The 21,826-nt window shown below is 37.2% G+C and overlaps 1 protein-coding gene and 1 pseudogene across 1 annotated transcript in view; one reads left to right on the top strand and one right to left on the bottom strand.

The window, feature by feature from the left end:
- Window positions 1-10,378: 10,378 nt before the first annotated feature.
- The window catches only part of CFAP47 (cilia and flagella associated protein 47), a 466,299-nt gene continuing 454,851 nt past the window's right edge, over window positions 10,379-21,826 (bottom strand). The window contains exons 63-64 of the mRNA XM_024240715.2: window positions 16,162-16,330; window positions 10,379-10,898 (exon numbers count right to left, since the gene is read on the bottom strand). Of these exons, the coding sequence (XP_024096483.2) occupies window positions 10,686-10,898; window positions 16,162-16,330 (382 nt within the window). The 3' untranslated portion in view covers window positions 10,379-10,685. The remainder of the gene's footprint in view (window positions 10,899-16,161; window positions 16,331-21,826) is intronic.
- LOC129052907 (small ribosomal subunit protein uS8-like) lies at window positions 20,876-21,266 on the top strand (annotated as a pseudogene).

Here is a 21,826-nt window from a genome sequence, read left to right as displayed (position 1 = left end):
TACGTCAAAATCAAATTCCTGTTCTAAGTTCCATATAAGTATATCTGTCTGTTAACTGGTCATTTCAATACAAATGCCATATCTTTACCTAAAAATCGTATATTCAAATTTGAGCTCATCTTCTTACACTTTTATTTCATGTCGTCCCTGAACTAAGAATGTGAGTCACCTTAAGGTCAACTGTTCTCACTTACATTTGTTCTCACCTTTTTCGTCACCCCCTACACTATTTTTCTGAGCTTCAGCCACTTCTTCCTACTCTTGAGACTGGCCGTGTTTTCACATGTTCCTCCTCCAAATTCAAGTTGTTTCTTCTTGTTACTCCTCTTCTGTACTTGGAAGACTCCAATTTGAAGCCTTTTCTCTCTCCTCTGCCAGATTTCTACCTCTAGGCTTCCACACCAAGCTCTCAATGACAGCACTTTCCACATGTATGGGAACTACCAGCTCACACCTGCTTTCTTTACCATTCAAGAAGCACTGTCAAGAAAGTTTTGATCAGGATTCTTTTCTCTTTTTATCTTAGAATGGAGTACAGAAACTAATTCTGAGCGGTACTCAACATCTGTTTCCTAATAAAAGGCATAAACCCATGAGTAAATTGATAAGTATTTAACCCAGGTTCAGAGATTATACAATCGTCTTTCAAATTTGCATATGTATTTTGTGTAACTACAATGTCAGATTCATGTGGAACTTTCAGATTTCCCCCCCAAAAAATCTCATCTTCCCTTTTTTTTTTTTTTTTTTTTTGAGACGGAGTCTTGTTCTGTTGCCCACGCTGGAGTGGAGTACAGTGGCGTGATCTCGGCTCAGCTCACTACAACCTCTGCCTCCCGGGTTCGAGGGATTCTCCTGCCTCAGCCTCCTGAGTAGCTGGGATTATAGGCTCCTGCCACCATGCCCAGCTAATGTTTTTTGTATTTTTAATAGACACAGAGTTTCGCCATGTTGGCCAGGCTGGTCTTGAACTCTTGACCTTAGGTGATCCACCCACCTCTGTCTCCCAAAGGGCTGAGATTACAGGTGTGGGCCACTGTGCCTGGCCTATCTTGCATTCTTCAGAGAATTCACATACTAAGGGGCAATTCGTGATCCTCAAATAAGAAACTCCAAGTAAAACATCTTAGAGTTTTTTATTTCCAGACTGCATTTTTAATATGAAACTATGAACATCAACATAACATAGCATGTTCTTTGTTCTCTAAGAATTAGGGAGAATTTTGAGGCTATTAGGACATTGTTAGATCTCTTTATAATTACTGTATGTTTCCCACATAACTGCTTTAGTCTCTGAATCGGTTTGATGCCATTTAAGAGCCATTGATATTCACTAGTGCTGGACTAAGAAATATCTGAAAGTACACAATGCAAGTTCACTCTCACTGAATCCTTTCCCAATGCCTTTGTACTATTAGAGTAAAATAAAATAAAACAAAACTGGTCTTTCTTGCAGAATTTTAAGAGGTCTTATTGATTTTGCCCTAAAAGTTACCATAAGAGCTATAATCATAACTGTGTAAAGATGGACATTCTGAAAAAAAGCTTTTACAAGAAATTGAAAATAAAAAAGACTGCCAAAGGAAAAGTTTAATCTTCTGATCTAATTTCAAACCTTTTGAATGTTAAAATAGTCCACAAATTGATGGGGCAGGAGAGGGGAGAGTTTGACACTATGACTCTGCCCCTTATGTCTTCTTGATAGCTTAAATAGAAAGAAGAAATATCACCTTGAATAGCATGTACTTCTAATCTCTTCTTGTGAAGAAAGTAATCCAGGATCATCTTCTAAGTCCAATGGAAGATTCCATATTTTTGGAATTGTAGTATTCATTTAATTATTCTTTCCTTTACTGCCAGAATTATCAACGTGAACTTGGCCAAATTGTCCCACATCATTCATTCCAATGGGCTGCTTCGGAATTCAAGAATAACTTGTTCATATTACCTTTATAAAAGAGCAAAGAAGTAAAAAAAAGTGTTTTGAACATGTAGCAACAGTGTAGGGATTGTTTATTCATCCTCTCAAGACTCTTAGTTATACATGTGATAAAGTCACTTTTAGAACATATACATCAACACCAATTAACTTACTTAAATTTCCTGTGCTCTCTTCAATGCAACATGACTGAAAATTCATCATCTATTATCTATATAATAATCATTTATTTTGTGTATTTATAGAAGGGTTCATTAGTGTTAGATAAAAATGGAACTACCACCAGGGATCATAAGAGTAAGCAGAATGTATTCCTCTCTTGGCAAGAGCGAGCTGGGAAGATCACTCAAGACACAAGTTCACAGGGTATCACCAAGTTAGAAGAAGAAAGACCGGATACAGTAAAAAAAAGAGTGAGATTTTCCCAAATTAAGATTATGTATGTGTGTATATATATGTATATATATATATATAAAATATATATTGTTTCCATAATGTACAGTATAGAAAGGACTTTTAAATTAGATGATGTTCAAATACCAGGAGGGTGTACCTTGAGGATATCTCTTATAATTCCAAAGATTAAAGTTAGAAGTTCACTTTTTTACCATTGTTTTGTCCGAATTTCTACCTTGTTTTTGTTGTAGTCAAAGATGTTAAGGCTTATGGGTCTTTCTCTCACATTTTCATATAGAAAATGAAACACTCCCTTTTATTAAGCTGTTCTTATATTGCTAAAAATAAATACCTGGGACTGGGTAATTTATAAAGAAAAGAAGTTAATTGGCTTATGGTTCTGCAAGCTTTACAGGAGGCATGATGCTGGCATCTGCTGAGCTTCTGAGGAGTTCTCAGGAAGCTTACAATCATGGTGAAGGCACAGGGGTGCCCGCACATCACATAGCAAAAGCAGGAGCAAATGAGAGAGAGAGAGAGAGAGAGAGAGATGGTGAGGTGTCACACACTTTCAAACAACCAGATCTCATGAGAACTCACTCACTAAGCATCAAGCCATGAGGGATCTGCCCCCATGACCCAAACACCTCTCAGTAGGCCCCACCTCCAATATTGAGGATTACAATACAATCACATCCTCCCAACAGTACCCCAAGGTCTTTACTTGTTGCAGCACTAACTCAAAAGTCCAAAGTCCAAAGTCTCATCTGAGACAAGGCAAGTCCCTTCCACCTATGAGCCTGTAAAATAACAAAACAAGTGAGTCACTTCCAAGATACAATATAGGCATTAGTTAAATATTCCCATTCCAAAAGGGAGAAATCAGCCAAAAGAAAATGGCTACAGGGTCAGTAGAAGTCTGAAACCCAGCAGTGCAGTTATTAAATCTTAAAGCTGCAAAATAATTCTTGACTCCACGTCCCACATCCAGGGCACCCTGGTGAAGATGTGGGATTCCAAGGCCCTGGGCTGTACTTCCCCTGTGGCTTTGCAGAGTTCAGCCCCCAGAGCTGTTCTCACGGAGTTGGAGTTGCATGCCTGCAGCTTTTCCAGGAGCAGTGTGCAAGTTGCTAGTGGATATACTATTCTGGGGTAAGGAGAATGGTAGCCCCCTTCTCACAGCACCACCAGTCAGAGCTCCAGTGGGGACTCTGTTGGGGGGCTCCAACTACACGTTTTCCCTCCACACTGCCTTAGTAGAGGTTCTCTGTGAGGGCACCACCCCTACAGCAGGCTTCTGCCTGGGCACCCGGGTTTTTTCATATATCCTCTGAAATTTAGGGGGAGGCCCAGCCTCGTTAACTCTTGCACTCTGTGCACACGCAGGCTTAAGACCATGGGGAAGCTGCCAAGACTTACTGCTTGCATTCTCCAAAGCGGTGGCTAGAGCTCTGCCTAGGCCCCTTGAGCTCTGCTTAGGGCTGGAGCAGCTGGGATATGGGAAGTGGTGTCTCAAGGCCGTGCAGGTCAGCAGGGCCCTGCACCAGGTCCACAAAACATTTCTTCCCTCCTAGTACTCTGGGCCTTTGATGGGAGGGGCTGCCATGGAGGTTTCTGAAATGCCTTCAAGGCCATTTCGCCACTGCCTTGGATATTAACACTTGGCTCGCTTTTAGTTATGCAAATTTCTCTAGCAAGTAGTTACTCCATGGCCTGCTTGAATTCTTCTGAAAAAGCTTTTTCTCTCTTTGCCACAGGGCTAGCTTGCAAACTTTTCAAACTTTTATGCTCTGCTTCCCATTTAAATATAAATTCCAACTTAAAGTCGTTTATTTGCTCCCACATTGAGATGGGATGTTAGCAACAGCCAGGCCATATCATGAATGCTTTGCTGCTTAGAAATTTTTTCCACAAGATATCCTAAATCATCACTCTGACGTTCGAATTTTCACAGATTCCTAGGGCATGAACAGAATGCAACCAAGTTCTTTGCTAAGGCATAACATGCATGACCTTTGCTCTAGCTCCCAATAAGTTCCTCATTTCCATCTGAGACTTTCTCAGCCTGGCCTTCACTTTCCATATCACTATCAGCATTTTGGTTACAACCGTTTAATCAGTCTCTAGGAAGTTCCAAACTTTTCCTTATCTTCCTGTCTTCTTCTGAGCCCTCCAAACTTTTCCAACCTCTGCCCATTACCCAGTTCCAAAGCTGCTTCCACATTTTCAGCTATCTTTATAACAAAGTCCCACTCCTCTATACCAATTTTCTGTATTAAGCCATTCTTCTACTGCTATAAAGAAATACCTGAGATTGAGTAATTTATAAAGAAAGTGGTTTAATTTGCTCATTGTTCTGCAGGCTTTACAGGAAGCATGGTGTTGGCATGTGCTCGGCTTCTGGGGAGGCCTCAGGAAGCTGACATTCATAACAGAAGGCAAAGGAGAAGCAGCCACGTCACATGACAAAAGCAGGAGAATGCAAATGGGGCAAGGTGCCACACACTTTGAAACAACTAGATGTCATGAGAAATCACTCACTATCATGATGTCAGCACCAAGCCATGAGGGATCTGCTCCCACGACCCAAACACCTCCCACCAGGCCCCACCTCCAACAATGAGGATTACAATTCAACATGAGATTTGGGTTAGGACAAATATTCAAACTGTATCATTCCTCTTCATCCTTTTATTAGGCAGTTTCCCTGACCATCAAAGAGCTTCTTAAGCAACTCCAAAATAATTTTATGATGGAGAGGTAAATAGAGGTATGATTGATATTTGTTGGCTTAAGAAATGGTTTGATACATCAATAATTCATAACTAGGTCTCTAATAATTATATAATTTTTGTGTATGATGCAAAGCTAGGATGCCTCCCTCTTCTTAACGTGTCATCTCTCCTCCTGAAGGAACGTGGGGTGCTGGGAGTAACCCACGGTGTGATATTAAAGAACAATGAACCAAGGCAGGCAGATCACGAGGTCAGGAGATCGAGACCATCCTGGCTAACACAGTGAAATCCCGTCTCTACTAAAAATACAAAAAATTAGCCAGGTGTGGTGGCGGGTGCCTATAGTCCAAGCTACTCGGGAGGCTGAGGCAGGAGAATGGCGTGAACCCAGGAGGCGGAGTCTGCACTCCAGCCTGGGTGATAGAGCGAGACTCTGTCTAAAAAAAAAGGAACAATGAAAACTGGAGGACAATGTCAAGTGAACTAAAAAGCAAAAGCCAGGTGGAATATCAAGGCATGGATCAGAAGAGGCTATTCAGAGGTCAGAAAGGGAGGTGCCTGACAACAACCAAAGTATCCAAGAATCCAAACAAGACTGGCTATTTGAATTCCATGCACATGTGAGTGTGAAAGTGCTTAGGGGCTGAATGGAAAGGGCAATGATGAGAGAATTGCTGTAACCACCGAGGCAGAACTATGAGCTCATTTCATCCTGAGATTGTAGCCCAGCTGGGGAAGTCAAAGAAACAAAATAAGTAGGACATTTTCTGAAGCCTACTTTAGCTGTTTATGAATCCTGCTTTTTATAAACATATTTAAATTTGCGGTAATTCTCTAGAAGCTGCTTTTGCTGTTCTCCAAAAGTGTGGTAGGTAGAAAGAACATTGAACTAGTAATAGGGAGACAGGTTCCAGGACTTGTCCTGATACTGATCTAGAATTTTTGATGAATATGCTAAATTCACTTCAATAAAATATACATTATGAAAGCTGTGTAAAAGGAACAGCACTAGGTAATGTGATGGATACAAAAATGATTAAGCTAAAATACCTCTCCTCTAAGAGCTCAGAAATTAAGTGTGGGAAATATTTATCCTCAAATGATAATGAGCCATAGTGTGATAAGAACTACAAGAGCATAAAGCACAGAGATAAAGAAATAAGAAAAAAATAATTTAGATGAAAGGCATCAGATATCTAAAACACTTTCTGTTGGAATAATAATTTGAGCAGAATTTTGAAAGATGGAAGGTATTTTGCTGGTCAGGCATGAGAAAATAGTGCACTTTAGAGAAACAAAACTGCACAAGCAAATGTACGGGGCAACAGTTTCAGTGAGACCTAAGTTCTGGTTTTGGTTTTGAGACAGAGGAGGGAGAAACATTGTGGAGATAAGATAGTAAATTCATAGGGAGTAAATCGCTGAATGCTTTGAATTTCCAGGTGGAGAAGATAATCTATTCTATAAGCAATGACAAGCTATCTATGCAATGACAAGCAATGACAATCTATTCTATAACCATTGACAAGCTTGTGAATATGACACATACAATAAAAATAACAACAACAACCAGTAACAACCCATGAATGTATTGCAGGGTCACAGGCTACAGGAATCAAGACATGCTTTTTCTGAACAAGGCAGGTGCAGTCAACCTAGAAAGGGAAGACGGTTAAACAAAACTTTATACAGGATCAATCAATAGGATTTGGCACAAAAATAATTAGAGGAGAGAAATGAAAATTTTGTGGACCGCATATAAAGTCTGTGTCTTTAAAACTATTTGTGGAGGGTATGGTTCCATCATGTATCTCAAGAATCAAGTTGGATTGAAGGAGAGGCTCTTGTGTGTGTCTCTACAATGAACTCTGTGTATTATTGGGTTTGTGTACAATTTTCTTTTGTAGTTTTCTGCTAAATATAAGAAATAAAATTTGCAAATTTCTGTGATAAATTAAAGGTTTAGACCATGATGATGTTCACGGATGCTTTCAATTCAAATATTCTAAGTATCATTTTTACTGTCATGCTATGTAGGAAGTCACTGAAAATACATCACCAACGTGTCCCAAAGGCCCTGTGGAAACCTTAAGTCATTTAATGATGCCTAGAATTTCCTGGTTGTCTTATTTGATCTGATACTGCAGCAATCAAACTTGTAGCATTAAATAAACAGAAGTTATATGACATTGAATTTGGGAAATGTTAGATAAGCCCTTAAGTTTAACAGTGTTTTTCACTGGGAAAATACAATAATCAATATTAACAAACATATTGAGCATCTGTACTGAGTGCATCTAAAAAAACAAATAGAATGATGCTGAGTACCTTAGGTTTTCTTTGGGAAATTTGGAAAAAGTACAAGTAGACAATGTTTCAAACATTCTAAAGCAGTTTTAAATGATAATTATGGTCCTTTTTACCACCAACATTTATGATTCTCCCAATTTTTTAATTTTGTTGATAAGTTTCCTACTTTAAGAGGTTATAGTGGCTCATATTTATCAAGTTTTAACTGTTTCCTGTTTTTCTGTTGATTCAGTTACTGCTAAGTCTTAAGGTTCAATTTAGACTCCTTGTGGATCTAGGAACATAATGTAATGGAGCGTGAGGGCGACTACAAATAAACTAAAATCATAGATCCAAAGCTCATTCTGCCCATTGGTTTTGTAGGAAGGAGGGTTTTCTATATTGTTTTTAAATGTCAAGGTTCAGGGATGTCAGGTAGGTGTCTTTCATATCAGACCTTGAGAAAAAGTTTTAGTGCAGGTAGTTTATTTGAAATGGGACTGCAGGAGACACAGGAAAAGAAGAAAGCTAATCTAGGATGTGCTATTGAGGTTACCATTGCAGGCAACAGAAGCTCAATCTTGCTAGGGACATAGGGAGAAAAGAGAAAACACCTCAGAGTGGTTCCACCAAAGGAGCAAGGATGCAGAAATATTATTAATCTTCATTTGTCTATTTTGATTAATTATTGATCAAAGCCTGTTCCCAGGGGCACGAACTCCTGGCATTTCCAGCTGGACTCTGCCCTTTCAGGTCAAGCAGGCTCCTATGGCCAGAGAAAGTCCAGAGGCAGAGAGTCACAGGCGCTTACAGCAGAAAGCCTTTGGTCTATGTGGAAACGGTGGCTGCCATTGGGAAATGGGCAGAGGACCTTCTCGAGTCCTTGTGACTCCAAAACATATTTCAGCAAAGTTTGTTCTCTCGTAGGTCTTAGAATTTTGTTCACTATTCAATTTTATCTACCTGAGTTGCCTTCACTCTACTTCCCTTTGGACAAATAGTAATTTGCACCTAAATTTCAAATTAAAGACACTTCTTCTTAAGAAGGTAATATCCACGATAAAATTAAACAAGACAATTTAGCACCAACGTTTTAAGTATTTTTGAAATATTCACAACATGAAATTTATAATAGCATATCTCTCAGTATCTCACCTTTACTTTTTTCTCTGGCTGAGAAAAGTCCAATCCAAATGCACTCCATTCTGGGCACTTTCAATAATTGGAACATTTCAGTTAGGAAAGCAATCATGATTTTCAGAAGACTCCATATAAAGCTTTTATGATTATTTAAATATTATCCATTACTATAAACACCAAAATATAAAAGCAATTAGATCTCTAAGTATGTTCACGGCAAAGGTGATTTTACTTTCTTAAGGGATTTGAGAGGTTTTAGGAAGGCTGTGGGAAATATGTTCAGAAACTGACCACCTACCCACCACCACCCGCTGCGATGCAGTACAGCAGAAGAAGGGACAGACAAATGATCTATTACTCCATACTCAAAGAGATATCTTTAGGGGAGCAGAGACTGAGAAAGGCTTTTGAAAATTCATGGAGTTTTAGTTCTTGTCCTTTCCAGAGATGTTAAATCCATTGAATATGGACTTCCACTCCCCTCTTTCTCATTTGCTACAGACAATACAAATTAATCCCAAAGATACGTTTCCAAACATTTTCTGTAAAGAGGTAGAAAATAAATAGTTTAAGCTTTGCAGCCATGTGGTTTCTGTCTATTCAGCTTTGCTGTTGTAGTGCAAGGCAATTACAGACAATATATAAGGAAGTGATTGTGCTGTACTCCAGTAAAACTTTATTTATAGGCAGTGAAATTTGAATGTTATATAATGTTCTTGTGTCACACAGTATTCTTCTATTTATTTTTTCAACCATTTAACAATGTAAAAATTGTTCCTAGCTAATGTGCTATATAAAAATAGGTGGCAGTCTACATTCATCCCATGGACCATAGTATGCCAACCTCTGTCCTAGTATAGTCCCTTCATTTTGGAAACAAGAAAATAGGGTAAAAAAGGGTAAGCAACTTGCTTAAGAATACATGAATGTTTTGTGGCAGAGCCAGTTTGTGTCAAAATATCTTAAAGCTGGTCCATACTGGCTTCCCTTTAATGATAAGTACCAAGCAACATACTCCCCTTTACTTTGATTAATACATTACTGAAAAGGATCAGACACATATCGAAATGAACTTTCTCCTGGATCGTTTTGAGATATACCTATATTATTTAAATGCTGCAATATAGAAGTAGATGAACTACATACACATATATACATGGAATTTTTAATTAATTACTTTTTAAATAGCACATAATATTCCAAATAGAAGATATAAGATATAAGCATATATTTTATAAAGCAGATATAAGAAATGGTCAATACTTCTGTCTTCAGTGCTAATTTAATCATTAATGTTTTAAAGACTCACAAGCAATATCTACATGGGAAATTGAGCTTTAATAGCAATACTAGTATTTGAAATATATACATAATGAGATACCGTTCAGCCTTTAAAAAGAAGGAAATCCTGCCATTTGTGACAACATGGATGAACCTGGAAGATATGACATTAAGTAAAACAAGCCAGGCACAGAAAAACAAATACTGCATGATCTCACTTATATGTGAAATCTAAAAACAGTGAACTCATACAAGAGTACAATGTTAATTACCAGGAGCTGGGTGGGGGGAATCAGGATGATAGGGAGATGCTGGTCAAAGGATACAAAATTTCAGTTAGATAGGAGGAATAAGTTCAAGAGATCTGCTGTACAATATGGTGGCGATAGTTAATAACAATGTATTATATACTTGAAAATGGCTAAGAAAGTATATTTTAAGTGTTCTTACTACAAAAAATAAGTATGTAAGGTAATGCATGTATTAATTAGCTCAGGCTAACCATGCTGCAATGTATGCATATTTCAAAATATGTTGTATACCATAAATATATACGATGTTTAGTTGTCAAAACATAAAGACTAACAAGGAATATCTACATGAGAAATTTAGCTTTATTAGCAACGCTGTTATTGGAAATACTGTTGTCATTTAAATTATATTTCATTTTACCACAAATATACACCTGCACTTTAAAAGTGAACCAATTCCAATATTCGCAACCAAAAAACATTCATAACTCACAAATGAAGTATAATATATTCAGAGAACAGATTGAATTTTAAAAGACAAGGAAATATAGAAGGCCTATTATAATTAAACCATTATTCCTCAGAAATATTCCAAAAGATGAAATAATAGTCATCAAAGTTCTACGTGAGACCAAGAAATATTTTGGAAAAATTTTATTGATTCTTCATCACCAAAGGAGCACCCTTGATGGTGGAAGACACCCCCGTTCTTATGAGTTTAGTATTTTCACGGACAAAATTACGTGGACGGACTGGCATGTTGTCATGTGTCTTGTGAGTAGCATCAATTTTGGCTTTTGCATTTTTCGGTGGCACGGTAGTTGGAGATAATCCATTGATCTCATACTTCCAGTACATTTCTTCTGTCTGGATACAAAGAGGGAGAAATTTTCATTTGAAATATCCAGGGACTTCAAAACATGTAGGGAAAAGTTCACTATAATTAACATCTTCTGTTCTCCATGTAGACTATGGGAAAGGTACAAAACTGAAACCACTTAGAGGGACAATTAATGTGGAAAATAAAGAAAGTATTTCACTTTATGAATTAAGAATTATTTACCAAAAAATCTCTCAGAGATTCTCCCTGTAAACTAGACATCCATCTGATAATAAGGCAAAGCAATCTATTTGGTTTGCGTAAGACTGTTGTACAGTATGAACCCCAACTAATGGAAATAGTACCTTCCAAGATAAACACATTCATGAGAATTTAAGTATAACCATAGAAATGACTGGTAAAATATATTTAGTTGCTTTGAAGATTATGAAAGTACATAGTATGTATAACCATTTATTTATTTATTTATTTTTATTTTTTATTTTTTAGACAGGGTCTCACTCTGTCACCCAGGCTGGAGTGTAGTGGCACGATCTTGGCTCACTGCAATCTCCACCTCCCAGGTTCAAGCAATTCTTGTGTCTCAGCCTCCCGAGTAGCTGGATTTACAGGCATGTGCCACGACACCCAGCTAATTTTTGTATTTTTAGTAGAGACGGGGTATCTCCACATTGGCCAGGCTGGTCTCAAAATCCTGACCTCAGATCATCCACCCTCCTTGGCCTCCCAAAGTGCTCAGATTACAGGCATGAGCCACCGCACCCAGCCCATAGTATGTATAACCATTTTAATATACCAAAAATGATGTAAGATCATTGCTGACAAATCACCATCTAAATCCAAGTGAGTAGAATTTATACAGTGATTTATTTAAACATTCTTCATTTCTTCTGCATATATGTTTATGTTTATACTGAAGTCTCATTCCTTGTGCAGAACTTCCTGAAACCACCTGTGTTTATGCTGGTGTCCTCTTAACACTAAGTTTTACACCACGTATACTCAGAAAACTCATTCAGAATAGGTCCAGACAAACTGAATATTGCAATGCCCTGAGCTTTATATGTAGTGTGATACCTGTCAATTAATATTAAGTGCAAGAATGTCTTGCACAACTGTCATAGCCTCATCTTAATCATATCTGGCCCATTTATCTAGTGTTTGTAATAATTATGTATTCAGAATCAGTGTGTCAAAAGCGGACCAAACCAAGGAGCATAATATGACTGGGTAAAACAACATTTTACTTCGTATAAGGATGTTTAATTTGAAAAACAAAGCTATATTTTAGTGATTGTGCATATACATATATTTTCCAGTACATTGACCCACTCGATGGGTAAAAATTAGTGAGCTAAATGAAGAGACCTACACCATGCCTGGCATTTGATACTAATGCCTGACTTACTGAAGGGCCCTGGGCCCATGGCCAGCATTTAGTGGGTACACATGAATAAGCTATATGAAGGGATCTATAACCTTATTCAGCACTTAGTGGGTACAAATGAGAGCTAAAAGTAGGGACTTGTACCTTCACCTTCGCCAAGACACTTTGAAAATAATTACTTTTAAAAACATTGTTTTAAAGTCCCAATTATATTTATTGAAATTCAATTAAGATTTAAATTTTATAATAAGTGATGCTGAGTGTGTGTGTGCTTGTGTGTGTGTGCTTTGTGTGTGTGTATGGAAGTTGTTCATACTCTTCATTCCAAAAAGCTATACAACATTAATAGGCTTATTTTATGAAATAAAGATTGAACATTATAGTTGTTTTACACATAGCTAAATTTCTTCAGTCTAACCATAAATAAAAGCAACCATCCATGTATATTTAAAAAAATTTAAAGATATAACTTTATAGCTTCTGTCCCCAATCTCCCCTTGAAAATGTAAATACAAAACAGAAGTTAAAATAATATAAGAATACGTTAATACTTCCATATTACTAACATCTCATAGAATTACCACACTGATTTTTCACAAAAGAATGCCAAATTGACAATTATACTTCTCAACTATTTATTTAAAGAAATTTAAAAAAATAAACAGATGAAACTTCCACATTTAGGTTGTGTCTCTGTGTTCTGAAAAGAGATCACCCAAAGTCCGTGATCTCATGGACTGAATAACCAAAGCTGTATACATATTTTTATTTCCCAAGTTTCCATTAAGAAAGCTGTATACTTAAGGCATAGTTCTATGAATGTAAACAACTGATAATTATCCATTAGCAGATGTGGTCTGTGTCCACCCACAACCCTCAGGTGTTTTCATATCACTGCCTGCTTCAACTTTCAATTGTAAGATTGAAAGTTGAAAATATCTTACAATTGAAAGTTATCTTTAGCCTAAAAGTCCTTACTATAAAATATGTGTGAAACTTCATAGATCAATTTTGTACCTCTTTGGCTCAAATTGTTCAGAAACCCCAGAAGGCTTCTCTACTGGTGCTAGAGTTTGAACAATCCCTGAGAGCATTCTTCAATCAATGATTGGAATAGTGGCAGTTACTGTATACGTAACCAAACTTTCTTAACCTCTCAGGTGTGAAAACTCTGAGGTATGTGTTCCACGCCATTTCCCAGAGATCTTCCACAGGATTCATTTCCAGTTGCTCACTGTGGCAGATGCCTGGATAAAGTACCCGTTATTGATTTCTTCCCCTTCCCTATCTCACATCCTGTCTTCCCTACATCTGCTAATTGAGATCACATAGCAAATATGCTACTTGGATTTCAATCCTTATTTCAAGATCTGCATCTGAGGAAATACAAACCAAGATATTTACAATGCCATTTCCCACAATTTCATGCTAATGATCTGTTCCTTTAAAAGCAAACACAAATTATCAATGTCTGATTATGTCTCTAGTTATAACAGGTATATCTGTATATAAATATTACTTATATGAATACTATATTACTTATATATTATAAATGAAATCACAATCATATATAATATTATGTATTATGTTACTGTGTAATATATATGAATAATTTATATAAGTATAAAGATAAATCATCATATATTTTATGTTAGATAATTCTGATAATCTTCACATTTTCATAAACTAAGATTTATCATATCCACAAGGGAAAGTTGAGCAGATTTACTACTCTCTTTGAGTAGCACCGCTTTTTGTAAAACAGACTAAATATGTAAACTTTGGTCTCAAAGTCTCAAAGCTAGCGCTATATATCTTGTTTACTAGTGGGAAAAGACAGCTTTTAATAATTTTAAATTTGATTTAATGGAATGGGAAATTATGAAACTTGTGAACAAGATTATTGAGGTTTGTTTGGGCTAATATTTAATTAACACGTTCTTTCAAATCATCATTTTTATTTCCAAGTGAGGCAAAATGAAGACAATATAGTTGCAAACATTGACTTCATGCTTAAAATCATTCATTTAAAAAAGATGATAATGCAAATAATATTTTTTATTTAGATAATGCTTTAATGATTTAATGGTTCCATTTATATAAAGTTCTAGAAATTACAAGATTAGTGGTTGTCAGGGGTAGGGCAAGAATTACAGTGTTGGATATGCTTAGCACAATGTAACCCTTTATACAGAAGGTGGGGAAGAGAGTGGGCATATAGGTGAAGCAGAATTGGCCATAACTTGATGAATGTTCATACTGGATTATTAGTGCATGGTGATTAATTATGCTCTCTATTTCTACAGATATTTGGAATTTTCAATAATAAAAGTAGAATTAAGAAAATCATGATTTCTTAAACATTTCAAACTCAATTTTCCCTACATAAACTGTATCAAATTGTAGCACTTCAGGCTAAAAATGGCATATTCTCTGTTGTTCCCATGTAACAACTTGTTCCCTCACATAAAATCTTTAATTGCACTGCCAGTAATTTGTCAAATCAACACAGAGAAATCAGGCATAGGTTTTATTGGTAAAGCCTTCTGTTAATTGCAGAACTGTCTACTGTATGCTAGATAAAATGAATATAATTTTAATTTGAAAATATTTGTAAAGATGCCATTTAATCCCCTTAAAGCAAACTGAAGCAAGTACAATATGATCACTTTAAATTATGTATCAAGGCTGCTCACGCCTGTAATCCCAGGACTTTGGGAGGCCAAGGCAGGTGGATCATGAGGTCAGGAGATCGAGACCATCCTGGCTAACATGGTGAAACCACATCTCTACTAAAAATACAAAAAAGTAGTTGGGCGTGGTTGCAGGCGCCTGTAGTCCCTGCTACTCGGGAGGCTGAGGCAAGAGAATGGCGTGAACCCGGTAGGCGGAGCCTGCAGTGAGCCGAGATCGCGCCACTGCACTCCAGCCTGGGCAACAGAGTGAGACTCTGTCTCAGGAAAAAAAAAAAATTATGTATCAATGTAGGCAACAAGGTATGTGCAAAATGTCAACAAAGGCTTTTTCTTCTTACTACCTAGATTGTAAGGACTCTTAGAAAGATGAAAAGAATGGAAATAACTTCCTCAAACAATATTCAATGTTTTGTCTCTGTTCACTAAAACAATAAATTTTTTTCTGCCTATGGCACTGGCTAATTATTGCTTGATTGAGAAATCTAGAAATCGCTTTTGTACCAGGAGTTGTGTGTATACGACAATATGCTTATGTGCCAATGCTACTGAAAGTAGACAGCGGTAATAGATATCTTTTTAGAAATAGTTTGAAAGTTGTATTTAGCCTGAAAGCTCTTACTATAAAATATGTGTGAAACTTTACAGATCAACTTTGGTTACTGAATAAATGTTCAAAATTGTATTTACCTTAACTGTTAATAAAATGATGACTTTAACAGATGATTACTGACTCACATCATTTTTTTTCAATTCAAAATAAATGTTATATTTTGTTCCGTTTTTTTATGTTAGACTTCAACATCTTGCCAATACTCTGCCTTAATTAAGGGCTCCAAAATCCCTATCTCAAATAACCTAAAGTTTATGAAGTCCTTGAATAGGTAAGTTACAGAAAGTGATACATAACTATACAAATCACTTTACAGTCATTATTTGTCTCTTCTACAGTTCCTTAATATGGAATGAAAGTATTTTTTTTTAACTTTCCTCTAGTGTTGACAAATATTTGTTATATACTATACTTAAAATTCTGCTCTTGGACAAAAGAAAAGTAAACCAAGATGCAGCAGTTGAGATAAGTTGATTTTTGCACAGCAAAATTGTTATTCTTTATCTGTCACCATTTAGTAAAACCTTTTCTTGCTAGTTTATTTAGTGTCTTTAGTCGCATCAAACATCCTTGACTATTGTCTTTATAGAACTCACCTGTATTACTAATGTTGCTTTATATTTCCTACAGTACATTTTAGGTTTAAATCCTACAGTGATGAGAGTTCCATTTGTGTTAAAAGGAAGAAGTTCTCCAGCCTGAGGTTTTACAAAAAACTCCAGATCACTGCCAGGTAGGAAGTGTGCGGTGAATGGCTCAGAATTTCTGGAACAAAAGTACAAAATTCATCTTAGTAAATTTCATCATTACTTCATTCTCTCTGTGAGAACTTGATGAGTAGAATTTGAATCCTGCTGCAATAGGCCTGGTTAACATTAATGCTGAATGCTTACCAAATAATAGCAAGGAGGCATTTTTTTAAAAAAATTACTGAAGTCATTCTTCTCAGGGTGACAAAATGAAATTCTAAAGATTTTTAAAATCACATCTTATACTTATAATGCACAAAGAGGCTGGGCATGGTGGCTCATGCCTATAATCCCAGAACTTTGGGAGGCCAAGGCAGGTGGATCACCTGAGGTCAGGAGTTGGAGACCAGCCTGACCAACATGGTGAAACCCCATCTCTACTAAAAATACAAAAATTAGCCAGGCACAGTGATGTGCACCTGTAAATCCCAGCTACTCAGGAGGCTGAGGCAGGAGAATCGCTTGAACCTGGGAGGTGGAGGTTGCAGTGAGCTGAGATCATGCCATTGCACTCCAGCCTGGGCAACAGAGTAAGACACAGCGCGGTGGCTCACGTCTGTAATTCCAGCATTTTGGGAGGCCAAGGCGGGTGGTTCACCTGAGGTCAGGAGTTCCAGACCAGCCTGGCCAACAGGGTGAAAACCCATCTCTACTAAAAAATACAAAAAATTAGCCGGGCATGGTGGTTCACGCCTGTAATCTCAGTTACTAGGGAGGCTGAGACAGGAGAATCGCTTGAACCCGGGAGGCAGAGGTTGCAGTGAGCCGCGATAGCACCATTGCACTCCAGCTGGGGCAACAAGAGTGAAACTCCATCTCTAAATAATAATAATAATGCACAAAGAAAAAAATGTTGAATCTATAAAAATTGGAACTATTCAATGTCCTTAATGGAAATTTAGGCATTTGTAAATTAATCCATATATAAAATGACTGACCAGCAAAGCTATCATAATACCTTTTGTTTCTGTTTCTATTCCATGGTGATATTTACTCATCTTCCCTTTAGCTTTTCACTTGCTGAGTGAAATGAAAGCACTTTATAATTTCATTAAACATTCTTGGGCCTGAAAACGGGTTGTTATGATCTGAAGTGAATTCAGTGACATTTAAGATTCAAGTGACTATCTTTATGTCAAGGTTGACTATACTTGAGGTAAGGACTGAAAAATAATTGGAAGAATTTCTTGGTAGAATACAGAAGAAGAATGGAACACTGCACGGAAGTTTTGAGAAATTTAAAACTCAAATTGACAGGAGTGATACTCATAAAAGGCCAAGTTCAGCCTCCAAAAACAGATTCAACAGTGAAACAAGGAGAGGATGCAGAAAGGATTCAGGCTGGAACTCACTGATCTATTCAGCAAATATGTATTGAGTATCATAACAGAAGGTTTGAGAACATGGACTGTGGATTGGAACCATAGCTTTATTTAGATGGATGACTTCGGGCAATTTACTTAACCTTTCCCTACTTTAGTGTTGACATCTGTTAAATTGTTAATAGTCACTGCAAAGCCATTAGATTAGTGCCTGACACACAAAAAGTGCATTATAAGGACTAGCCAATAATACTTTAGTCATCATTATTGCTGTTGCTCTTATTTTAAAATATTTCATTACCAGTGCTAGGCTATGATGAATGATACAATGAATGAGAATGAATAAGACAGGGCACCTAAGGGAATTACATCAATAAAATGGCAGAACAGAAACTCCCAGACCTTCCTTCCACAAATGAAGACACAAATTCAACAACAGTCCCTTTTGTGAGAAATCCAGAAACCAGTTAAAAGGCTTTTGTAGCACAGTAGAGCATAAATTTTGCAATCTACCCATCTGACAAAGGGCTAATATCCAGAATTTATAAAGAACTTAAACAAATTTGCAAGAAAAAATCAAACAACCCCATCAAAAGGTGGGCGAAGGATATGAACAGACACTTCTTAAAAGAAGACATTTATGCAGCCAACAGACACATGAAAAAATGCTCATCATCACTGGCCATCAGAGAAATGCAAATCAAAACCATAACGAGATACCATCTCACACCAGTTAGAATAGCGATCATCAAAAAGTCAGGAAACAACAGGTGCTGGAGAGGATGTGGAAAAATAGGAACACTTTTACACTGTTGGTGGGAGTGTAAACTAGTTCAACCATTGTGGAGGACAGTGTGGTGATTCCTCAAGGATCTAGAATTAGAAATGCCATTTGACCCAGCCATCCCATTATTGGGTATATACCCAAAGGATTATAAATCATGCTGCTATAAGGACACATGTACACTTATGTTTATTGCGGCACTATTCACAATAGCAAAGACTTGGAGCCAACCCAAATGTCCATCAATGATAGACTGGATTAAGAAAATGTGGCACATATACACCATGGAATACTATGCAGTCATTAAAAAGGATGAGTTCATGTCCTTTGTAGGGACACGGATGAAGCTAGAAACCATCATTCTCAGCAAACTATTGGAAGGACAGAAAACCAAACACTGCATGTTCTCACTCATAGGTGGGAATTGAACAATGAGAACACTTGGACACAGGAAGGGGAACATCACACACCAAGGCCTGTCGTGGGGTAGGGGGATGGGGGAGGGATAGCATTAAGAGATATACCTAATGTAAATGATGAGTTAATGGGTGCAGCACACCAACATGGCACATGTACACATATGTAACAAACCTGCACGTTGTGCACATGTACCCTAGAACTTAAAGGCCATTATCCCTCCTGCTGGCACAGTGCCACATAATTGGCAAGAAATGCTCAGCTTCTGGCTTCTCTGTAGGGAAGGAAAAAGAAGGCTGGACCAGACATCCAATGTTCTGACTTTACAGGAGAGTGAGGCTGCTCAAGGGGCTGGCTTCTGATTTGCCTGTCTTAGAATGCTGATGGAACTTAGCATGCTCTAGATTTCTGAGGACTACTAAGAACAAAAAAAGGCTGAGTGGTGTGCTGCTGCTTCAGAGGACTAATGGTACAGCAGACAGACACAAGAAGGAACAAGAGACTATAACTTTCTGAAAAAAGAAATAAACCAATACATCTCTCTAAATAGAAATATACATGAACAAGTCCAGAAAAGATACATCCACATAAAAGGTTTGCAAGGCCTCCAGAATCTCTAGCCAGGATGATTGGTGAAAATCTTCCCAGTAGAAAGCCAGCCTGTGAAGACTAAGCGAGACACCACGAACAAGCCCACAGCTTGCCTCTGCCTCCACAGAAGTGTCCATAGTTGGCTCCTGCAGCTGAGTGTGTGTACATTGCTGGCTCTAGCCTCATTGCTGCCTGCCCTGGCCTCTTGCTTCTTGACCCAGAGTCAAGACTAAGGATCTCAAGGGTCTTTACAGCCACCATGGGCATCCCATATCTCTTACAACCATGGATCATGTCCTTAATGGAAATTTAGGCATTTGTAAATTAATCCGTATATAAAATGACTGACCAGCAAAGCTATCATAATACCTTTTGTTTCTGTTTCTATTCCATGGCGATATTTACTCATCTTCCCTTTAGCTTTTCACTTGCTGAGTGAAATGAAAGCACTTTATAATTTCATTAAACATTCTTGGGCCTGAAAATGGGTTGTTATGATCTGAAGTGAACTGAGTGACATTTAAGATTCAAGTGACTATCTTTATGTCAAGGTTGACTATACCTGAGATAAGGACTGCAAAATAATTTGAAGAATTTCTTGGTAGAATACAGAAGAAGAAGAAGAATACCGCATGGAAGTTTTGAGAAATTTAAAACTCAAATTGACAGGAGTGATACTCATAAAAGGCCAAGTTCAGCCTCCAAAAACAGATTCAACCATGGATCATACAGTTGCTGATGTTACAGACTCTAGCTGCCTGAGCCAAAGCAATATTAATCTCTCACAGCCTGAAGCTACTGCATGCCACCACACTTAGAACACTACAGAACTAGACCCAGTGCCACAACACACCCCAATGTGCCCTGTTCCCCTAAAGGTGAAAGTTTTTACTTACTGAAGCCAATTCATAAAGTCTGGAAAAGATAACTTCTTTAAATGAGCAAACTTCTTAGCAAGGCTAGAAAGATCATGAAGAATCAGGGAAATATTACACCACCAAAGAAACAAAATACTTCACTTTCAACAATGGATAGATCATCCAGATTAGATATCAATAAACAAACATTGGATTTGAACTACACTTTAGATAAATGTACATAACAGCTATATACAGAACATTCTATCCAACAGCAGCAGAATATACTCTTCTCAAGGGCCACATAATATTTTTCAGGGTGGATCATATGTTAAGCAACAAAACAAGTCAGCAAATTTTAGAACATTGAAATTATATCAAGTATCCTTACTGACCACAGCGGTATGAAACTGAGAATCTGTAACAGGTGAAATTTAGGAAAATTCACAAATACGTGGAAATTAACATGCACCTGAACAACCAATAGGTCAAATAGGAAATCAAAAGGCGTATTAGAAAATATCTTGTTCCCATAACTGCGTGTGCTCTCCCCTCCCATTCTCTTTCCGCCATCTTTACGCACTGCCACAATGGTGCTCATGAATGTCCTGGCTGATGCTCTCAAAAGTATCAACATGCCGAAAAGAAAGGCAAACGCCAGGTTCTTATTAGGTCATGCTCCAAAGTCATCATCCAGCTTCTCAGTGTGATGATGAAGTGTGGTTACATTGGCAAATTTGAAATCACTGATGATCACAGAGCTGGAAAAATTGTTGTAAACCTCACAGGCAGGCTAAACAAGTGTGGAGTGATCAGCCCAGATTTGATGTGCAACTCAGAGGTCTAGAAAAACGGCAGAATAATCTGATTCCATTCTGCCAGTTTGGTTTCATTATACTGACAACCTCAGCTGGCATCATGGACCATGAAGAAGCAAGATGAAAACACACAGGAGTGAAAATCCTGGGATTCTTTTTCTAGAGATGTAATACATATTTACAAATAAAATGCCTCATGGAAAAAAAAAGAAAATATATTGAGACAAATGGAAATGAAAACACAACAAAACAAAACTTAATGGGATGCAGCAAAAGCAGTATTAAGAGGAAATCTTATAATGATAAATATCTACATTAAAAAAAGGCAGATCTCAAAATAAGCCACTTAAATTATATGAACTAGAAAAAGGACAAACTAAACCCAAAGTTAGCAGAAGGGAGAAAATAATAAAAAATAAGAGCAGAAATAAATAAAATAGAGAATAGAAAAGTCATAGAAATTTGACAAAACAAAGAGTCTTTTAAAAATAAATTTTAAATTGACAAACCATCAGTGAGATTAAGATAAAAAGAGAATACGCCAATAAATCAAATAAGAAATAAAGGGGGAGACATTTCAATTGATTTCTCAGAAATATAAAGGAACATAATGACTATTATGAACAATTATCTGTAAGCAAATTGGAAAACTGAGAAGGAAATGTATATATTTCTAGAAACATATAACCTACCAAGATTGAACTAATAAGGAATAGAATGCTT

Source organism: Pongo abelii, chromosome X (assembly GCF_028885655.2).
Source record: "Pongo abelii isolate AG06213 chromosome X, NHGRI_mPonAbe1-v2.0_pri, whole genome shotgun sequence".
Taxonomy (NCBI): Eukaryota; Metazoa; Chordata; class Mammalia; order Primates; family Hominidae; genus Pongo; species Pongo abelii.
This window is presented reverse-complemented; position numbering and strand designations above follow the sequence as displayed.